This window comes from Harmonia axyridis, chromosome 4 (genome assembly GCF_914767665.1).
Source record: "Harmonia axyridis chromosome 4, icHarAxyr1.1, whole genome shotgun sequence".
Classification (NCBI taxonomy): Eukaryota; Metazoa; Arthropoda; class Insecta; order Coleoptera; family Coccinellidae; genus Harmonia; species Harmonia axyridis.
In genome coordinates, this window is record NC_059504.1 from 41,345,232 (window position 1) to 41,367,420 (window position 22,189).

Below are 22,189 nucleotides of genomic sequence, written 5' to 3' on the forward strand. Positions count from 1 at the left end.
AAAATAAAAAAAACTGAAAGTAATATTCTGTGCTAAGAAATGTAGTTCAATTATCTCGTAGGTTGAATATAATTTAATTATCTTATTGGAAGAATTGACTCGTAAACAAATTCGGTAACGTCACTGATTTGAAAGTATTGAAAGTTAAATTCAATGATTTAGATTAGAAATGGTTAGAGTATTCGAAAAACTGAGAAATTTTGATGCATATCCAAAACCTTTAGATGATGCACAAGTTCGAACCTATTCAGGCGCAGCAAGTAAGTAAATTTTATTTTAATTATTCGTGAGTAAAGTTAATCCACCAATTTCTTTTTTTTCAGTATCAATTGTAAGTCTAACATTAATGTTTATTTTATTCTTCATTGAGTTCATGGACTATATGACTCCAAATATCTCTGAGGAATTATTTGTAGACACATCAAGAAGTCCTAACATACAAATAAATCTTGATGTTATTGTTCCACAAGTTTCCTGCGATTGTATGTATTAATATTCAATATTGGTGGTCCAGTTAATAATAAAAATAAAAAGTTTTAGCACTGGATGCAATGGACTCATCTGGTGAACAGCACTTAGAGATTGACCATAATATTTATAAGAGAAGTTTAGATTTGAATGGTCAACCTATTGATACTCCTAAGAAAGAAGACATCACAATCAAAAATAAAAACGAAGTGAGTTGTTCATTCACGAAAATCAACGCTTGATGGAAACCAGTTCCATTTTCTGTAGAACATGCAGTTTTGGAAACAATCTGAGGTATGCTTTACTTTATTATTATTTTAATTTTTTTTTATTTCAGGTAGCAGTGGTGAATGAAACTAAATGTGGCAGTTGTTATGGAGCTGCACTTGATCCTAATAGGTAATGTTGGGGATTAAATAAATAATTGAACTAGAATAGTTAAATATATTTGAATTTTTTCTTAAGAGACATAATGAGTTTTATCGTCCATTTAAGGCAATAGGGAAACATGCTTATTGTCTTTTCACTTATATTCTTCCGACTACTAGTTTCCACCTATGACAAAGTTCAGGTCCTCTAAAATCTTCAGAAATATCAGAAGTTGTTTATCTGAAAATATGTTTGGTTGAAGGGACTCGGTTAGCCCTTGTAATCAGGTTTATTTTATTTAGGACTGATCTCTACGGTTGAAGGAATATGTAATATATAATCACTAGTTTCAGCTAAAAACTTTTCCTGTGAAACATTATCTTGAAATGGGGATAACTCTTTTCACATCCATGTATTTTTGAAGAAACATAACCCAAATATGGCTCCAAGCTAATCCAATCTAACTGTGAAGATCACAATAAAATTCATGTACTTGTTTCAGTGGTAGCAATTACATAGCAGTCTATCCTGTCTAATGCTTACTGCAATATAATATGAATGACATCAATTATCTTGTACAGACATAAAGCAAAATTTAAAAAGAAGTATTTTTATCTTCAACTGTTTTCTTATCTCCCACTCAAATTTTTTCAAGAATTTATCAAATCTTTAGACACATCGGTTTCTACTGCTGTGTTATATGTATAGATTAAGTTAATTGTAGATATTTTGAATTGATATTGTCTCTAAATAAACAACATATGCTGCTCCTTCCTTGGCTCATGCACTTATTCATAATTAGGAAATATATCAGTCCAGAATACAATTACTCAAATTATTCAGTCGTCCTTGATAATTCAAACATTTAGGTGGCCTGAGGGTTTCACTAATCTTGCTCTATTAAAAACTAGGGGGTACTATATTGAGCTGTTCCGATTATTGGATTGTACAAAAGGAGGGAGAAAATAGCATATTTCAATATACTGCTGTATGTTACCACCCTGAAAAATAAAAAGAAGGAGCAACTAATTTTTATACAAGGACTGTCTGAATAACATTTTGATCCATCCATCTCAGTTTGGTGTTAGGAACATAGTTTGAATCTTTCCATCGCTTGATCTTAAGTTCTTATTCATCGCGGTGGTCTGAAGCATTATAGAGTTTGAGTTAGATGTCATAAATTTTTTTACTTCTGGAACAAATTCTTTATGGAACCATTTGGTAAATACTTGTGAGCCAAGTTTTAAATTGGCACTTGTAGCGAACAAGCAGAGAAATATTTTTAAATGCTCTAGAATTTTTATTTATTATTTTTTTTACAAATCAAATTTGTGTTCAAGTAGTATGGGTAATTGACATAAGGTGATCCCATCCTTACTTGTCTTATGGTCCAGAGCACTCACTCCTTAGAGGTATGGAGAATGATTAGTGAGACTATTGTATTTATGTTTAGAGAACAGTTAAATAATTCACTCTAAATACTTATTTGCAAATAATTTTTGATTCAACATGTTGCAAAAAATAATTAATAATGTTAGATTGGTTCAATAAAATTTTGTTCTATTGGTAAACAAGAGGCAAATAGTTTCACCGAAAATTGGACAAATATGAATATTTTTTTATAGATGCTGCAACACCTGTAATGACGTAAGATCTGCATATAGGGAACGACAATGGGCTTTTCCAGTCAATCCTGAAAATATAACACAATGCAAAGATGAAAAAATAGATGAAAAGTTGAAAGCAGCCTTCAAGCAAGGGTGTCAGATTTATGGTACAATTGTTGTGAACAGGGTCAGTGGTAGTTTTCACATAGCACCAGGAAAAAGTTTCAGTATAAATCATGTGCATGTTCATGATGTGCAACCTTTTTCGTCAACAGAGTTTAATACTACACATAAAATAAGACATTTGACTTTCGGAGAAAGGATCATGAGCGAAACTCACGATCCATTGAAGGATACCATGGGAGTTGCAGAGGAAGGTAATTGAATGAAATATTTTATTCATTAAAACAATTTTGCAAAAAAATATCAATATATTTTGCTACATAAATTATAGAGAAAAATCTATATAAGTGCTCCTGGGAATAAAGTAAAACAGTCAATTTATCTAACAACGCAATCCTGAACCAATGGCCAAGAATGTTCCGAAGGAACCTCCTCCTTGTATCATCACTTTGCCAACAGTGTTCACTAATTCTCGTCCTCTAAGACCACCTCTGAAATAAATATATAAATTTAACAATTTTCAGTTAGAGTTTAATTAAGATTTGAATACTTTACTAATTAATAGTGATATTCTTTATGTACTGGAGAAAATAATTCTGACTATTCCCCTCAAAAAAATTCAACTAATTATATCAACGCATATGTTACAGATCATTTAGCAACAAACCAAAATTTTTGAATATCAATGCAGCGTGAAAAAATTTTGGGTATTTGCATGTGTGCTTCAGGTGAATATTTTTGCGAAGCTTGAAACCATGGAAAATATATTGGTATGACAGACCTATTCATCCAAAATTGATCATTTTTCGTTTCATATTATTTCTTCCTACAATTAAAATTGAGTAAAATTTCTTTGGAAAATTGTCCTTCATATAGCCCTTGTGCTTGTCAAATTATCGAAGTATTTGGCCACTCGTATATAACTACCAAATATTGATATACTTAATGAAGAATAATTTGAAATAGCGAAATATCTTATTTCTAATAAAAAAATCATATGATGTTGGATTCAATATTTATGTTGAATTACATCTTGTAACACTTATTTTAACAATGAATTTGTATATTTCTTATAACAAAACTGACTGAAGAATATTTATTTGAAAATAACATTATTAATTAACATCTGATGAAATTATAAAACGTGTTAATATCTGATAAATCTTAGATATTAAATGTTTAATTAACATGAAATTCCAAAAATATTCAAGTTCTTATTTTCGAACTCACCTCAGTGCAGAAAAGCCACCAAAAAGAGCACCGCTAGCCATTCCTACTGCAAAACCTAAGTAAAATCCCATTTTCATTTTATCAAAGCAGGTGGGGCCCTGCCCTTGATACATACTTCCGGGAACCGCTGGCATTTTTCCTATTCAACATGATACAGAATTACGTCGGTTTTATAAAATCTCAACATAACCTCAAATTCTTCAATATCTTATAAGAATTTACTTACTGATTTTCAAGTAGAAAAACAATTCCTATTGTGAGATTGATGAACTGAAATTTTCTCAGTTTTATATGAAACTAATGAGATTTGAACGATTCAGTCTTTAAACAATTTACATTGATTTATCTTTATCAAAATTGGTTCAATTTCAGAGCTTGTACATAACTCTATGTTCTGATTGTGATTACAGAATAATATTTCTGGAATGCAAAGATCTTTTTTGGAGTGGTCTTCTGATGTTGAAATTTTTTTTTATTTCAGGTGCTACCATGTTTCAGTACTATATTAAAATAGTTCCAACACAATACTCTAATAAAAAGGGGGAAGTTATTAATTCAAATCAATTTTCGGTTACCAAGCATAAAAAAGTAATTTCTATAATGAATGGTGAATCTGGAATGCCTGGAATTTTTTTCCAATATGAACTTTCTCCCTTGATGGTAAAATACACAGAAAAAGAAAGATCTTTAGGACACTTTTTAACAAATCTTTGTGCTATCATTGGTGGTATTTTTACAGTTGCTGGTCTAATTGATACATTTTTCTTCCACACAGTAAAACTCATAGAAAAGAAATTTGAACTGGGGAAATTGCACTGACCTACAATTTATACTTGATCCGCAATCAAAATATGTTTTTCAAAATTCAGTTTTAATTCGTTAATTCAATTTCTTTTTTCAATTATGTTGTAGCCATCCAATTGAAAAGCGGCGAAGTTAAATCATTCTCACTGATCACGAAATTTTTGTTGGAGAAATTTGTTTGAAAGAAACTAAAAAGTAATCAAATTCATGTTTTGTTAAAATGCTAGTCAATAATGAAAGTTCAAGTGATATGTTTGATTTCAGTTTCTTCATAATAAAACAAAATGTGATTCAAACAATTCAGGACAATGGCTGCAATAGTAATTTTTATGATATATAAGTAATAATATATCGAACTGAAATTTTAGATCTAATTAAATTCAGTATTTAAGACAATAAAGATGAAAATATAGTTGTTTTATTTGATTCAAAATACCTTTTTCCAATATTGATTTAGATATTTTTCTTTAAATTATGGCCACAGTTTATTTGCATCTACGAATATGAGGTAGAAAACAAATCAAATTCAATCGGTGAAATATCTCTTTTCAACATTAACTCCTATGAAAAGATCACCTTCAAATTCCTTTATTTCACCTATAGTTTACTAATTTTCACTAACATAAAAGTAGTTGGCTGCTGTCAGCAATACCATAGATACCTGATTGCTTGAGTTTGCTGCTGAGTTCACGTGATCAGTGAAATCTAATAAGCCGAAGATGAAAAGAATTGGTGGCAACATAATATAAGCTGACTTAACAGTCAACACTAATTTGTTGCATCATTTTCAAAGCAACTTCAAAATTCAATAGAAACAGGACGCTTCATAAGAAAAAACATGTTATGTCATTTTTTTGGTACATCCTGTGATTTACCTCTAATAGAGCCTTATGACACTATGTGGAAAAAAATCTAATATTTCAGCGCCTAACTGTAATAGTGTCGCGTCAATGGTGGAAAACCCTATATAGGTTGGTCCAACGAAAACTAAACACCTAGATTTTTCAACTTTAAAATGAAAATGTGGAAAATCGTTTGGATTCGTCAATTTCTGAACTGCTTTTCCCCTTTTTTCATACCCGTTACTTCAACCCCCTCTAACGGGGGTACGCACAACCCCTCGATTTTGAATAGGGATGAGGGGTTTTGCAATAACTAATTTTGAAGATCCTATCGAGTACTATCTGACCCTTAAATTTCGCTTCAAACAATCCATCGATAAAATGAAATAACAGCAAAAATATAGTGAGAGAGGCCATGTGGAATTTATCTCGAGAATATTATTCATACCCGACACATTTCAAAGGTATTTATTAGTTATGTTAAAATTTTTTGGTCCAAAAAAGTATTGATTTCTTCCCAAAAACTAGACGAACCATGTTTTTGATCTACTTACACCTCAGTTTATCGTGAATTTTTAAGAACGTTACAAGTGTTTCAAAGTGATTGGAAGTTTGTGGTAGAATCGAAATGATGTTCCTATTCCGCAGAAGGAAGGGTGGATATGATAACATTATTTTTTATAAATAAAGACTTCGCTGGCTTGCTAGTGCTACTGGTTGCCAAATACGACGCTACTGGTTCAGTCGGAAACAAAAAGAGGGTGCATGAAAGAGACGAATCGAGGGAAGTGGCTGTCTTAGGACATGTAGCAGCAATGGATCCTACCTTCAGTACTAATAAAATAGGATATTGTCCGATGTATGTAGTGTATCACGTACAACAATCATGAGGATTCTGAAACAACAAAAATTCCATCCTTATAAGATACGATTTGTTAAGGAGGTACATGTTCGATATCTGTTTTTCGGAAGAGTGGTCATTTTACCTTAACGGCATTGTAAACCGGCATAACAGTCGGTATTGGCATAGTATAAGGAATGGATAGTAAGCCAACCGCCATATAGGTCCAGCCCACCCCCCCCCCACCCCTAAAATTTGACATACTAAGGCTAAAAGATTAGCAGAACTTTAGTCTCGCTTTACTTTGACAAAACCACCCCCCCCCCAAAAAAAAAATTCGTCTCCTTCTTGGCCACCCCTTTTTGAAAGCGGGCGTCGCCACTGCTATAGCGATTTACATTACATCCACTGAAATGACCATTTGGTAGAAAATAATAATATTGAAAGGAGAAAAACTAAACATGATAGACTATTTTCTATTAATGTAAACTCACATTTATTTATAAATAAATATAACTACCACATTTATTCACATAATAAAGAAGTATCTGTTACAGACTGAATATAACGATTTCGAGAAATTTGACGAAACTTATGGCATGGCAGGAAAATGAGATGAATATCAACATCATAAACAAATCTTGAAAGCGTTACATTACATAATATTGTATTTGGCTTTTAACCCTATGACCATCATGAACTTTTGGAGAATATTTTAAAATATTAACTTCTTTATTCAAATAGATGGTGGATATGGCGAACCAACAGGAAGATTCGCAGGATAAGGTCCTTTGGGTACATGTAGTGTAGAAATTTTGGGTATTTCTACGTTTGTGAAAGCTGCATTTTGTAAAGGCGGAAGAGGTTCCGCTACAAGATGAACGATTGGCATTTCTTTCAAAATCGAGTCAGCTGCAGGATATGGCCCAGAAGGGACAACGGCCGCTGGAATTGACGAATCAGTAATAGGCAGAGCTTTTTCTAAAGGAATTGTGGTGTCCGATGATTGTAGTGGTAGAAGGGGATCTTGAACAGATTTTTGAGGTAAATCTTTTATTGTCGGTGGATACAGTTTCTCTGGAGCAGTTTTAACAGGTACGAGAGTGTGGTAGACACCAGTGCTGATGTGATTGGATAATGGTGGTAAAGGTTCATTTAACTTACTAACTTCTTCAGAAACGTGAAGTTGTCCAGTTTGTATCTCCCCAGGAAGGGGAGGTAAAGGATCATGTTCATGTGCAGGAAGTATATGCGCTATTGGGATTGGATAATAACTACCATTTTGTAATAATTTAATACAATATGATGAAACGGCGGATTTGTACTCCTTATTAGCTAGAGGTGCCGACGAGGGATTTTGAGCTAACGCAACATTTTTTGAGGATGATGATTCAATGGAATGCTGACTTTCTTCACTGTTTTCTTCTTGAGATACAGTACGTTTTGATAGGCTTGATTGAGTTAGATCGGGAAACATATAAGGTGCATAATAACCCATAGATTCCCTTTTCTCTGGTTCGGTTCTAATTTCTTGTGTTAGGAATAAAGTGGTAGGTGCTGTTTCAATATCTGCTGGTGTTTTCGGTTTTGATTCTTTCTCTTGATCTAGTGATGGAAGCAAATTGTTTGATGAATTTACTGTTGGTATAAGATAACTATCGCCTTTAATTTCTTCATCAAGTTTAACTGGAAAATAAGATTCACTTTCATGTTTTGGTAACAAATTTTTTTGAATTTCGTATTCCTTCTTCTGTAGTGGTATCACAAGTTGAGTTCTGGCATATAATGCATCTGTGTATGCGATGAGAATGATCAAACTTTGGAAAAAGTCCTGAAATTTCAAAAAATTATATTAGAGATCTCTTATTTGTATCTTAGTCTTCAAATTGACACTAAACTATTGCAGAAAACAAGAAATAATTATCAACTGAGATTTAAAAATGTATCTAAGCTGGAATTTCAACTAAAATATCGAGGAAAGTTGGCGATAATCTAAAAATTTAGCCCATGCAACTCAATAGCTTTTATCATTGACTTTTTTTTTTTTTACTTGACTTTTCATTCATAATAAGTAAATGCTATAATCTAGGGTTTCGAGGTATTTTCCTTGATTGGTTATCAAGTTTCTTAACTGACAGAACAATGAGAGTAAGAGTGCAGAACATCTTAACTGAAGAGTATAATAACACCTCTGGCGTCCCCCAAGGATCAGTCCTAGGACCTCTTTTGTTTGTATTATTTATAAATGATTTGCCTAGTCATCTGAAAGCAGATTATATCACTCTGTTTGCTGATGACACATCAGTATCAATAACAGCATCAAGTCATGATGAGCTCGTTTGTTCCTGTAAAATTTTAGTTGAAAATTTCGTATCATGGTGCCACAAGAATAAAATAATAGTAAATATAAAAAAAACACAGTTTATACATTTTGGCTTGAAAAATAACACTATAGGTAGTATGACAGTTGATTGTTGTGATGGAGTAGTCAAGTCTGGGGAGTGTGTTAGGTTTCTGGGCATCTACATTGACAACACCTTAAAATGGTTTCAACATATTGATTATGTCTGTGGTAAAATAAGCAAATCATATTATGCTATCAGTCGCGTAAGGAGCTCTTTTCCACTCGAATCACTACTGAAATTATACTATTGTATGGTATACAGTCACATATCTTATAATATTTTACTATGGGGTACATCGTCAGAAATGAACAGAGTATTTATACTGCAAAAGAGGGTCCTTCGGCTGATTTTTGGCTTGGATCCACGTTCCTCCTGTAAACCATTTTTCATTAAAAATGGCATCTTGACCGTTCCATGTGTCTATATTTATAAGTCTCTTGTACATATCAGGGATCATTATGCATCTTTCGAAAAACTTTCTAGTTATCACAGCTATGCTACTAGAAACACTGCTATACTCACTCTGCCTAAGCACAGCACATCCAAATTCGAAAATTCACCTACTTATAAAGGATTAAAATTGTTCAATAAATTGCCTGAATCAATCAAATTTTTAGATCGTACAAGTTTCAAAAAGAGAATAAAGTCTTTATTGCTTGGAAAATGTTTTTATAGCATAAACGAATATTTCCATGATTCTCCTCTGAATTGTTAGGCATTTGTTCTATTATTATTGTTGCTATATATTATACTGAATTGTAATTCATTTGTTTATTTTTCTTTTCTTCTTTCTCTATGATGTGACTTATCTCATACATTTTATAATGTCTTAAGAGATCAATAAATGTTATTATTATTATTATTATTATCATTACATAGCTGCAGGGTGTTTTTTGAAAATGTTCATTTTCGAAATATTGCTTTCTTCTGTTGAAAATTTTTCATTTCTGTGAAATTCTTCTGCAACTTTTTACATAGAATTCAAGTACGTTTAGTCCGAACAGGTGATCGACCAGATCGCCTGACCTAACGTCTATGGATTTTTACCTTTGGGGAAGATTAAAAGATATAATCTTTCCCATAGGCTTTAGGTCCATAGATGTTAGGTCAGGCGACCTAGCCGGCCTACGTATAAAGTTTTCACAATAATGTTTTTACATAAATGAAAATTTTTCAACAGAAAAAAATTACAGCAATAATTCGAAAATATACATTTTCTAAAAACATCCTATAACTATATAACGGTGATAGCTACAGAGTTGCGGTTTTCACCAATGAGTTTCTCATGAGAATTGGAGCTCAGACACCGGCATCAGTTTTCATCTATCTAGTATAGAAATAGGACTTCTCTACGTTCACAATAAGTCACCTCAATTTTTTTGTCCAATCTGTTTGTACAACATTATTGTACGTATATGGGACGCTTTAAAATAACATTTCTTGTAGGTAAACATCTTGAATGAAACACTTCTGCGCGACAAATATTGCTTTTCTATGAGGAAATAATTTTAGGCTGCTTTTCAATAAAAATTATTGTTAAATACGGGGTGAGTCAAACATTATTCAAAACGATAATTCGTTTATTTCATAATTCATAATTTTTGTTATTTTAAAATTGTTATCTCATATCAACACTTCAAATCTTAACTCTGTCAGTTTTGTGGTCACGTCGATCACGGAAATATTTTATTTTTTTTTTATATTCTTCTTGAAGGTTATAGTTCTGGTAGGTCATTAACATAAAATTTACCTCAATCAGAAATGCAATTTTGAAATCAACAGAAGAACAAAATTTCGAACGGCCATATTTACGGAATCCCTAGTCGGATTATGACCATTAACTAACATAATTCGAGATCCAAACCTACTCTGAAAATTTCAAGTTAGGTAGTCATCATATTTGAAGACGGACAAAACCTAAATTGAGGACGGGTAAGTCATTAACGAGCTGAACCTTATGATTTTGAGACGATTCGCGGCTCGAAATTTAAAAATCATAGGCAAAGGCAATGCAACGAAAAGATATAGAACGAGCGCTCAAAAAGTGTAATGATACGATTATACTGAACTTACCTATCTTCGAGAGTTTTGTCGTTACGAAATTCTAGAATGGTCTTGAATTTAGAATATTTGTTGATTTTTCGTTTTTTATGACGATTTGAGACATTATGAAAAAACTGAAAATCGAGATTTTCTTTTTTTCATTTTTAAATTCATTTGTTTGTGGAGATAACTTCACGAAATTCGGTTTGTAGTCATTATTCAGGATAGAGATTCTAATAGTGTCGTCAGATTTTTTTTGTTTTCAGAAACGCGATAGTCAATTTTATTTTTCTTATGGACGTCTTATTGGTTTTCCTGAAGAGGTGATAAAAAAAAAAAATACGAATTCAATAATGTATCATACTCGAGTCTAGGTACGCAAATTTGAAGAGTTGTTATGTGAAATCATCACTTGACAATCGCGTCTCTAAAACAATGAAAAACAGAAAAAATCTGACGACACCATTAGAATCTCTATATTGGATAATAGCTACAATCCAAATTTCGTGAAGTTATCTGCAAAAACCAATGAGTTATACAGAGAAAAAAAAAGAAAATCTCGATGTTCAGTTTTTTCGAGATATCTCGGGAACAAATGGAGATATTTCGGATCTATTCAAACCAATACACTCATCCCTAAATAACGCAACTTTTTTGTAATTTAAACTACCCTGTCTTTCTAACGGTTTTCGATATCCATGTAGTGGCCCTTTAAATAGTTTTAACCCTGTATAATATGCCATTGAACAACTTGTCAAAATTTAGGAGTCTTAAATTTTCACTAAACCGATTTCAAACCACTTTTATTCAATCTTATATCTTCATATAAAACATCGTGATCAGTTCAATGTAGTACTTACCATTTTTGATATGAGCATCACACTACCACTGGGAGACATGTAAAAAGAATTTATAGATAATGCCTATAGCTCGGAGGGAAGAACACATTACGAGTCGATTTTTTGAAAGTAACAGCCTTTGCGACGGCGTATACCTACTTGAAAATGTAGGTGATAGTTCCGTTTACTTCATTTTCAATAAAAAAGTGCATGCTAATGCTAACCTAGTAATAATTGAGGCTGTTAATTGGTTCTATCGATGAAATAAATATGTGTTCTAGTTCCTGGAGATCCCGAATGCTATTACTCGGTAAGGACCAATTTACGGAAGCGGTACCAAACGTTTTTATTGCCATAAAACATAAAAGACTTATGGAGATGTAAATCCATTCAAATGTTACTTTCGAGTCCACCGAAGGTAGATAAGGTAGATGTCTGTCGGTCTGAGTATCCACAAATTCTTGTAACAGCCTCAACGTCTACAATTTTTGTTGAATCTTACAAGAGTTTATTCGAAGAGACTAAAACAATATCTATGACATAAATAGACTTGCACCGAAATTTTTTTTGAGAAATTGAAATTATTGGTGAATACATAAAACACCCTGTATCTCGCCTATGGTGCTTAAAAGAACTATCATATAAAGGTTTTATGGAGTCGTCTAGAGTAACTTTAGCTCAGGTTACCGTATTGTTCATTTACCAATGGAACAACCTGTATAAACTAATTAGGTATTGGAAATGATAACTAATAACCTGAATGTGTATATTCAGGGTATTCAGAACTCATCCCAGAAAGCAGGGTCGTATCAAGGGCAAAAGTGGCACTTGCCACTTGCAGGGGCGCCCAAAAATATGAAAAGAAAAAAAATTGGTGAACCAGGCGAAATAATTGGAAAGATCACAACTCGATTTTCAGGTATATATACGCCTCGCAACGAGTGATGGCAGGAAATATTTAAAATATTGCTAGTTTTCCCTAGAGTTTGCGTACTAAGCCTAAAATAATTAAAAGATCAACAAAACTTCAATTTAAGTTAAGCAATAATATAAATATGGATATGTTGAAGAGTGCCGTGATCAAGTCATAAATATTACGGTAGCGCTTCGGCATGTGTGCTTACCCCTATTTTCACGAGTTTTCTACGCTTTATCAAGCTTGTCGGTATTTCTTTGACAAACGGTACCATCTATTTTTGTTTGAAGTACGGCTCCTTTTTCTTTGATAAAATTTTATAACAATCAGTTTTTTAGATTTTCAGGAGTTATCTCTTTATATTTATATGAAATGTGTATTTCAATGGTTTCAATTAAAATAAGTAAATATATATAGGGTGTTTATGAATAGTTGCGAAAAAAATTAGGAGGTAATTTCTTGTCAAAAAATAGGGTGGGTCTTTCATATAATTTTTTTTGAGCCCCTTCCTGCTTAGTTACAGCCTCCTAAAGATTGCGACCGAAAAGAAGTGTTTAATTTTCTTCTTGAAAACCGAAAAATTCACAAAATTAAATCAAGCTGAAATTTTATGCGGGCGAGAAGGCATTCAAAATAGTTATTTATGCAACAAGTGCAAAAAGTGAATGTTTATTGCACGAGTTGCATACAACATTTTTTCTACGTTCATGCAAAAAGCAAAAAATGATTTATTGAGGTGCGGCACTAGATGTAGGAAAATGAAAAGCGCAACTTGAATACTTTATTATTAATATTGATTTGCATTGAAACAGGAACTAATACGTTACGAACAATTTAACTCAAACTTTATTTTTATCCTCAATGTTGAAAGTGAATGAACAATTGGTGACAGCACGTTGAAGTAGAATGACAGATGAGTGCAATAAAAACTTTATTGCACTAGTGCAATAAAGAACTTCTTTTTCCACTAAATATAGTTCAATAAAGTTTTGCTTTTTGCATGAATGTAGAAAAATATTGATGATGGTGTTGCTCTATGATTTCAAGTTGTTTCGCAATAAAAATTTCCTTCTTCATATTTTACAATAATAAAATTGATTTTGGTTAAAGTGATCCACTCTTAACGAATAAGGTCTCTTGTAATTTTTTGGTAAAATTCACTGTTTTGGAGAAAAAAACATCAATAGATAATACTCCTGAGTTGTGGAGGTTGGAATTATTTTAGACCTCAAATTTATCCATTAGGCGGATGTCGAAACGTTATTTTTATTGAGAACTGCTACAAATATAAGATATATGTAACACAAAAAAAAAAAATTATAAGCTTTTCACAAATTAAAAACTACTTTTCGAGTGCCATCTTTGGGGAGCTGTAACTAAGCAGGGGGAAGCTAAAAAAAAAGTTTATATGAAAGATCCACCCTATTTTTTGACAAGGAATCGCTCCCAGAATTTTTTCGCAACTATCCATATACACTATACAGCATGTTTAATATTGTATATTATTTTAAAACTTCAACGAAAATCTATTACTTAAATTATGAACAAAAAATACTATAAGAAAATATAATGGATTCAAAAATTTTTTCCGAAAATTGGGGGCGCTGTCTAATATATTGCCACAGGCGCAAGAGTAGGTACCTAAATACGGCTCTGCCAGGAAGAATATAATAATATATTTGTAACTTATAGTATTAGGTATTGTTTATATCGCAATTTTCAATTCCTCTCGTTGTTCTCTTTCGAATGAAAAAAAAATCAGGAAGTTCTTATCGATGGAAACCGCAGATGCACTGAATGCACTCGTAATTGAAATGCGGTTATTCTCTCACCAGCTGCGTGAAATACATATACCGAGATACCTACAATAACTCTTATAAAAGACATGAGTATGTGTGCCATGACCATCTGGGTCACCTGAATCCTTCAATGAGCGTATAAAATTGAAACGATAAAAATCATTAGAGAAATAAGGATTCCACCCATTTCCTTTTTTAGGATGAATCTGCTATATACTAGGTATATCAGAAGAGCACCGAGAATCAGTCTAAAATGCGTGGTAATGCTCGTCTTAATTAGGTTTCTTTTTTCATTTTTGGAATATTTTCATTATTTTTTGTAATACTAGTAGCGAATTATTTTTTTAGGTCTTCCATCGACTGAAAACTGGTGCCCGGAAATGGTAATTTTGGTTTATCATTTTCATTAACGAACATTTGGAATCGATCGAAGAAAAAAATATTTACCTCTTCTGAAAATATCACAGTTCACGCTGTGAAATGTGTAGAATTGAAAAAATTTACAAAATGTGGAAAGCACTGACGTGAAGTCAAGAGCTTTTAAGCGCTCGTTCATTTATGTGGCAATTGCAATTGCACCCTTGGAGACCATCTTACTCGGTATGAATGAATTCTTTTCGGTATTCTGGTCGAATCTTCCTTGATTCTGATGACGCAATCAATGCATAATTTTAAAATTGTTATTTTAAATTTACTCGCTAAATATCAACTCAATGGTGGGTATACCCATCTGCTGTTATTGAATTACATATTAGTTTTTTTTTTCAATATTCTTATCGAATATTCGAAATATTGGGTAATTTTATTCTGATATACGTTATTTTGCTTGAATTTTTTATTTTTTGTTAAGCGATCAACGTGGAATTTTGCCTAAAACTTGAAATTGTTATTTTTCTGGAACTATCTGAATGGAAATCGCTAGAATCAGTAAAGTTGCTATACGTCAGTCATTGATCCTCTCATTTCGAGAACATAATAAATTATTTTTACAAGAGAAAAAACATCAAAAGATTAAAAATAAGATAGTATGCGTACACATTATGTTGATATTAAATGCATTAGTCTTAAAAGGAAAGTCATAGCCCTTCTATTTTCGGAGTTATGCATTTTTGAATAGGTATTTCCTTTTTAATTCCAACATACTTACACAAATCATCTTAATTAAAATTCTATCTCTAGAGCAGAGGTAACGTTCGAAAACAATGCAGACCTATAGATTGGAATCCACAATGATACCTACGCTATTTTCATTAAAAAAATAATAAAATGTAGAATACTTTAGTTGAAAAAAAATAAATAAGGCGACCCAATAAGTTACATATCAGGGGAATAGGTCGGGTAGGTAGTTGCTTGATAAGATTTGTCGAGTTTTAAGCAAGAAATTCGTTATCGTGTATTATTGTGGTCAAACATTCCTGAGTTTTCTTACAACAAATCAGGTTTTATTTGAAGAATAATGTTTCATGTTTGGCACTTCGATACATAAAATTCCATTGCAATGATAGTTAAGGACGGTGTGGAGTAGATGACACCGGGAGAATAATTTTTGCCTTATGACATACATATACCTCGTTTTCGAAACATACCTGAGTGAGATACAGGGTGTTCAACGTCAATTCTGAGCAATATTCTATTGAGTTATGTAGGTATAATTAAGTTGAGATTTCTGGTCATATCAGAGCATTTTTGAGTGCTCAATTCAGAAAAAGTGAACTCTTAAAAAATTTTCAAAATGTCGGAAAACCTTCAATGTTCGTGATTTTTTTTTCGGCTTCCAAATTGAATTTCATTTTCTAAGAATTTCTGTGAATATTTTTTTGTCTTTATGAGCACACACAAAAATATTGTATTTTTGTCCACCCCGTACCAATTGGAATCAACATGTGATACATTTTTGGAATCAGATCCGCTAGAGTAATTGGAAAATTGAGACAAAATGGGGGTGTTCAATTAAAAAAAATGACGGTGACGTCATTACTCGAAAGTAATTCACCCTGTATATTAGATTATTATTTTGAAATACGGCGAATTCAAATAAAAAATCGACGTATTTCAGGATTATTTCTTAAATTGGTCTGCTTAGCTTAAAACCAATTTGTTCCATACTTTACGGACACAGTGTATACATTTACATATAATATTTACAATGTCCACAAGCCACTGAAGAAGTGCCTACATTGTTTATATTAAAATCGTCGGAAGCCATTCTAGGTGGATCACATTTTGTCGGATTACATTGGAATATTGGTTTTTTCCCACTCAAATCATTATTCATTATGACATCCTACCGCAATATTGATATATCGTGTTTCTTCATCATGTAAACATAACGAACATCCGCAGTTGTTGATAAATAAAAATTATTCTTTTGTATATTTATCTTTAAAACTCATGATGATGATACTTGGAATTTGATTTCAACATTATTTCTTTCCTGGAACATGAGAATTCAAAATAAAGGCATCTATTGTATTAATTTTCCATATTATTTATTAATTCGGAATCAGTACACTATTATTCTGTAATTTCACACGAAAAGGCAAGATTCTCAGAAATCGAAATAAATTTGCAACTGAATAGGTCAAAAAACTATCGATTTTCCACTGTAGCTCTTCACTATATTCAAGCTACTTGGCTCAAGCTCAAGTAGCTTGAGCTTGACTTGAAGTCAACTGAAGTTGAGTAGTAGTTTGTCAATGTCAAGTCTAGTATTTATTTTCTCTAATTCTGGGGTTATTCCGTTCATTCTTCCACATCTTGTAGAACAAAATCGTGCGAGAATATATCAGAAACGCACAGTTTTCATGGTTATATTTTATTATTCTATGTTGGTACTCCGAACTTTCCGCCACGGCTTTATCGGTCAATTCATCAATTTGCCTCAAAGAAATCAGTTCTGCCAATCAACATTTTTCAATGCAAAAATCACTAAATTATATTTATGGAAATATTTCATTAATTTCAATGAAAATGCAATGAATTAGAGAAAATAATGTATAATACTCGTACCGAAGGCTCATTCTGCCACTCGTTCATTCCAAAACTCGCCACTTCGTGGCTCGTTTTTGAATTTTGAACTCGTGGAAGAATATCAATGCCTTCTGCACTTGTATTATAAATAACTATTCTCTAATTCTGTGGTTATTCCGTTCATTCTTCCACATCTTGTAGAACAAAATCGTGCTAGAATATATCAGAAACGCACAGTTTTCATGGTTATATTTTATTATTCTATGTTGGTACTCCGAACTTTCCGCCACGGCTTTATCTGTCAATTCATCAATTTGCCTTGAAGAAATCAGTTCTGCCAACCAACATTTTTCAATGCAAAAATCACTAAAATATATTTATGGAAATATTTCATTAATTTCAATGAAAATGCAATGAATTAGAGAAAATAATGTATAATACTCGTACAGAAGGCTCATTCTACCACTCGTTCATTCCAAAACTCGCCACTTCGTGGCTCGTTTTTGAATTTTGAACTCGTGGAAGAATATCAATGCCTTCTGCACTTGTATTATAAATAAATATATTCCCATTGAAAAACTACTACTTGACTTGAACTTGAGTTGATTTCAAGTAGAGCTCGAGTTTGAGCCAAGTAGCTTGAATATCAAGCCAACCTGTCAATCCTTACTCTTTACTACTTCCTATCTAACAGAAAATCTCAAATCTTATTATGAATATTAAACTGCGATTTTCGAACAGGAATTATTCATTTTGGAATCCGAATTTTCCAAAATGTATAACCTCGAAACTATCAAGCTAGGAGTACTGTACGTGTTCAGTATTTATAATTGAAATGTTTTCATTTACATTGTTGTATGTCGTAGGTAGGTAAATGTAGAGATGTATTGGTAGAAATTTCAATTCTTTAATTTTTAGCCTTCAAAATTTTAAAAGATTGTAATATTCAAGGGTGGAGTTGGTGCAACGAGAGAGCAGTGAAGATAATTTCAAATTTCAAGTAAAATACTTGGGAGTCATCTTGTTTAAGAAACTCACATTCAACCAGCACCTGGAATATGCCGCCCAAAAGGGTAAAATGGTGCTTGCCAAATTGTCTTCACTGCTCTCTCGATGCAACAAGATGTATGTTCAAGACAAGCTTATCTTGTACAGAACCATTGTCCGAAGCACTGTATAAACTAGTGCTTCAACGTGTTCTGAAAGCACCATTACTCTTTTGGACAGCATAGTCCAAGTGCTAGTTGAATGTGAATTTCTTAACAAAGATGACTCCCAAGTATTTAACTTGAGATTCCCCGGGTGTATCACATCCACACATTTGGACCTGGCCGAATTTTAACTAATCTCCGTGACAAGAGAAGAACAGCGCACTTTTCTGGCTTCACTTTGATTAGCTATTTACTGCAAAATTCTTAGTGTTAGTGGTGTCATTTGCGAATATTGCTATAGAAGTTCGACTTGGAAATGTCATCTGTATATGCTGGAGCTGTTTATGAGGAGACAACACACTACCTTGAGGAACTCGGGCTTCAAGATATCTAGTGTCAGAGAGTCGATGCATATTCCACGAAGCTGAGAAGCTGATCTGTGGTGGTATGTTCTTGAGGCTGTTGATGTCGAAGAATATTGGAAAATAAATTGCCAAATATTTCCGTAACAACAAATCCGTAAGGGTTGAGATTTTGCGTGTACTTGAGAAAAAAAAACAGAAATCTTGCAAAATTTCGTGCTGATTTCGTCATCAGAACTATAGAAAATTCAAGCAGAATACCAAAAGAAAAAATCTTTGATATTTCAGTGGCACCAGATCCGAGTAAGTAGATATTTATGTATAATAGCAATTTGGAGCTTATGCAAAATATCATGATCCGTCACTAGAACTATAGAAAATTTTGAAAAATATATGAAAATAATACTGCCATAAGAATTAATACATTCAATTAGGTTGAAAAATTCTATGATTTTTAATATCATATGGGCCAGTTGCACCATTTGCCTAAACATTGATAAAAATTCAAACATTGATTACTTCCTGATTTTTCTTAAGAAATCAGAGAGTAATCAATGTTTAAACTTTTAATCAATGTTTAGGCAAATGGTGCAACTGGTCATAATTTTGTGAAATGATTTTCTTATTCAAATCCATGTCCCGATTTTCATAACTTGAGGGATGTAATAGGTATAGTGCTGACTAAATTCAGAGTACTTCTGCTTATACAGGGTGATTCACCGCGATGGCCTATTAGACGTTTATGGAAAACTAATATTAATTTTGTGCTGAAAATTGCATGTTGGGGTTTTAGACAATCATCTTTTTCCCAAAATATTTTCAGTCCTCTATAATTTCCTGTTATACCGGAAATAGACTACTACTTCCTTATTTCAAATGGCACACCCATATTATTGCATCATTAGATAGCTTTTTTGATGATAATTTCAACAATATGCCATCGAATTTTAGTGTATCTCTGTTTTTCGAAAGTCAGAGACTACCCACTCTACACAGAAATTGCGGTTTTTCGTCATTCAAGGTATGGCATATTGCTGAAATTGTCATCAAATAAGCTATCTAATGCAATAATATATTGGGTATGCCTTTTGAAATAATGAAGTAGAAGTCTGTTTCCGGTATAACCGGAAATTGTTGAAGGACAATATTTTAGGGAGAAAGATCATTGTCTCAAACCCTAACATGCAAATTTTCAGCACAAAATTATAATTAGTTTTCCATAAACGTCTAATAGGCCGTCGCGGTTAATCACCCTGTATACCTATCGAAAGAACAGAAATAATTTTCTGAAAGAAAGCTAACAAGCTTCAAATCCTAACTATCGCCGTTCCGTTCGATTTTGTTGTGGTTGTCTGTCCTTGATCTCTGATTATTTTCAAATCTCAATAAAACAATATCAGTATTGTGTGGTTATTATTCATGATAAGGAATTCTTATTAATAAAAATAAAATCTGAGAAATGCAAGAAGGAATCAACGTATTTATTTTATGCGAAATAGGAATATTGTACCTACTCTCTAAAATCACTTATGGACAATCATAGGTATCTACAACTTTCCTTTTCATTGTTCATGCCAGTTCATAGGTCGCGCAACTGATAACTATGCAAAATGCAAAATTTCAAGTCGTAGGTACTAGAAACAGAGAAAGTTCAGGGGGAATATCGGACAAAACTCAATATTTCAGTGAAATCCTTCCTTATGTTTGATCGTGTTCAGTTCTGATCGCGTTATCAGAAATATAGAACATTTAATCAGATTTTCAAAAAAAAAAAAAACCTTTCAGTGAAGACAGATCCGACCGAGTTGAAATTTTGGGTGTAGATGTACCGGGTTTTTCACCATAATTTGACCCCCCCCCTTTAACTTTGTTACTAAAAAAGGTACAAAAAAATGTTTTCTACAAAAGTTTCACGAAATCGACTAGTGTTTTTTAAAATGATTTCACAAAACGAAATATATACAGAGTGGGCCACATTTTGATAGCAACTTCATTTTTTCAAATGGAACACTCTGTATATTTTTCTATATTTGACTAGCTCTTTTTCCCCTGATTTCAAATATATAACATATGTTTGGCCTATCTCTCAAAATGTTTTTTTTGAGTTATCTCGTTGGCAACGATATGACATATAGTCAAATTTCCAACGAGATAACTCAGAAAAGATCATTTTGAGTTATCGCAGCCTACCACTTGAAAACTGCGATAACTCAAAATGATCTTTTTTTTTGAGTTATCTCGTTGGCAACGATATGACATATTGTCAAATTGCCAACGAGATAACTCAAAAAAGATCATTTTGAGTTATCGCAGCCTACCACTTGAAAACTACCAGCTTGCATGCCAGGTGGTTCTTAAAATTTGAAACTCTGTGGTACTCAGAATAAGAGAGATAGGCCAAACATATGTTATATATTTGAAATCAGGGGAAAAGAGCTAGTCAAATATAGAAAAATATACAGAGAGTTCCATTTGAAAAAATGAAGTTGCTATCAAAATGTGGCCCACTCTGGATATATTTCGTTTTGTGAAATCATTTTAAAAAACACTAGTCGATTTCGTGAAACTTTTGTAGAAAACATTTTTTTGTACCTCTTTTAGTAACAAAGTTAAAGGGGGGGGGGGGTCAAATTATGGTGAAAAACCCGGTACAAGGTGTTTCATAATATAAGCGCAGGACTTCAGGATGCTATCACATCCTGTCCAAAAATGTGAAAAAAGTTCCCATTAACTTACCCTCTAAAATGCATCATTTTACAGATATAGGGTGTTGGAATTAAAAAAAATCGTTTTTTGCGAATATTTCCGGAACAACGGAACACCTTTCGTAAGCGCATTGTTCAGTTGTTCAGAAAATAATTCTGAATTGTTAACCTGCAGTTTTTGATGCTTTAAAAAAAGAAAAGACCATGTTTTTCAACATAACATTTAATTTTTATCGAAAACTCTCGACTTTAGAGCGTATGACCAAGAGTACTTGTTTATGTAGAAAACATTGTCGGTTCAAATGGGAGTCTGAAAAACCTTATTTTTTTCTATAAGCGTAGAAGTTGAGGAGAAAAAAACCATTACCCCTTCGAAACCTTCACCAATTAAGACTTAAAAAAAAATTCCGCACAAAAAATAGCTTATTATGTTTAGAAAATGCTTACAAAAGCTGTTTTCTGTACAATAAAAGGTTCCGAAGATATCTATTCGCAAAAAACGATTTTTTCTTTCATTTATCTCGAAAATGGTGCATTTTAGGGGGTAAGTTGATGAAACTTTTTTTTCATAATTTTGGATGTTTTGGACGTATATTATGAAAACTCTATATTGCGGAGGGTCTACCAAAACCGGTAAAGCTATGAAAGAGGTCCACGAAAAAAAAAGTTTAGGAATAGGAACCACTGGTGTAGACTCTGTAGATGTATAATAGTA

General features: G+C 32.6%; 3 protein-coding genes across 3 annotated transcripts; 1 reads left to right on the top strand and 2 right to left on the bottom strand.

The window, feature by feature from the left end:
- Positions 1-75: 75 nt before the first annotated feature.
- On the top strand, positions 76-5,013 carry LOC123677406 (endoplasmic reticulum-Golgi intermediate compartment protein 3). Its single transcript, XM_045613902.1, has 6 exons — positions 76-260; positions 324-482; positions 535-677; positions 806-867; positions 2,463-2,821; positions 4,279-5,013. Exons 1-6 carry the CDS (start codon positions 170-172, stop codon positions 4,614-4,616), a joined length of 1,152 nt encoding a protein of 383 aa, XP_045469858.1. The 5' UTR covers positions 76-169; the 3' UTR covers positions 4,617-5,013.
- LOC123677409 (reactive oxygen species modulator 1) lies at positions 2,856-4,194 on the bottom strand. Its single transcript, XM_045613906.1, has 3 exons — positions 4,024-4,194; positions 3,798-3,936; positions 2,856-3,058 (listed from the first exon to the last, which is right to left on the bottom strand). Exons 2-3 carry the CDS (start codon positions 3,929-3,931, stop codon positions 2,950-2,952), a joined length of 243 nt encoding a protein of 80 aa, XP_045469862.1. The 5' UTR covers positions 3,932-3,936; positions 4,024-4,194; the 3' UTR covers positions 2,856-2,949.
- A 1,731-nt stretch (positions 5,014-6,744) lies between the features above and the next one.
- Positions 6,745-11,715, bottom strand: LOC123678737. Its single transcript, XM_045615895.1, has 2 exons — positions 11,593-11,715; positions 6,745-8,115 (listed from the first exon to the last, which is right to left on the bottom strand). The coding sequence occupies exons 1-2, from the start codon at positions 11,629-11,631 to the stop codon at positions 7,021-7,023; spliced, it is 1,134 nt and encodes a 377-aa protein (XP_045471851.1). The 5' UTR covers positions 11,632-11,715; the 3' UTR covers positions 6,745-7,020.
- Positions 11,716-22,189: the final 10,474 nt, after the last annotated feature.

What these genes read in the sequence shown, in the direction of transcription:
- LOC123677406 (XM_045613902.1), top strand. Translation starts at nt 170, where the DNA reads ATGGTTAGAGTATTCGAAAAACTGAGAAATTTTGATGCATATCCAAAA. An exon ending in AACCTATTCAGGCGCAGCAA is followed by an intron (nt 261 to 323) that starts GTAAGTAAATTT and finishes CTTTTTTTTCAG; the next exon opens with TATCAATTGTAAGTCTAACA. An exon ending in GCTGCACTTGATCCTAATAG is followed by an intron (nt 868 to 2,462) that starts GTAATGTTGGGG and finishes ATTTTTTTATAG; the next exon opens with ATGCTGCAACACCTGTAATG.
- LOC123678737 (XM_045615895.1), bottom strand. Translation starts at nt 11,631, where the DNA reads ATGTCTCCCAGTGGTAGTGTGATGCTCATATCAAAAATG. An exon ending in TGATGCTCATATCAAAAATG is followed by an intron (nt 8,116 to 11,592) that starts GTAAGTACTACA and finishes TTGAAATTTCAG; the next exon opens with GACTTTTTCCAAAGTTTGAT.
- LOC123677409 (XM_045613906.1), bottom strand. Translation starts at nt 3,931, where the DNA reads ATGCCAGCGGTTCCCGGAAGTATGTATCAAGGGCAGGGCCCCACCTGC. An exon ending in GGTGGCTTTTCTGCACTGAG is followed by an intron (nt 3,059 to 3,797) that starts GTGAGTTCGAAA and finishes TATTTATTTCAG; the next exon opens with AGGTGGTCTTAGAGGACGAG.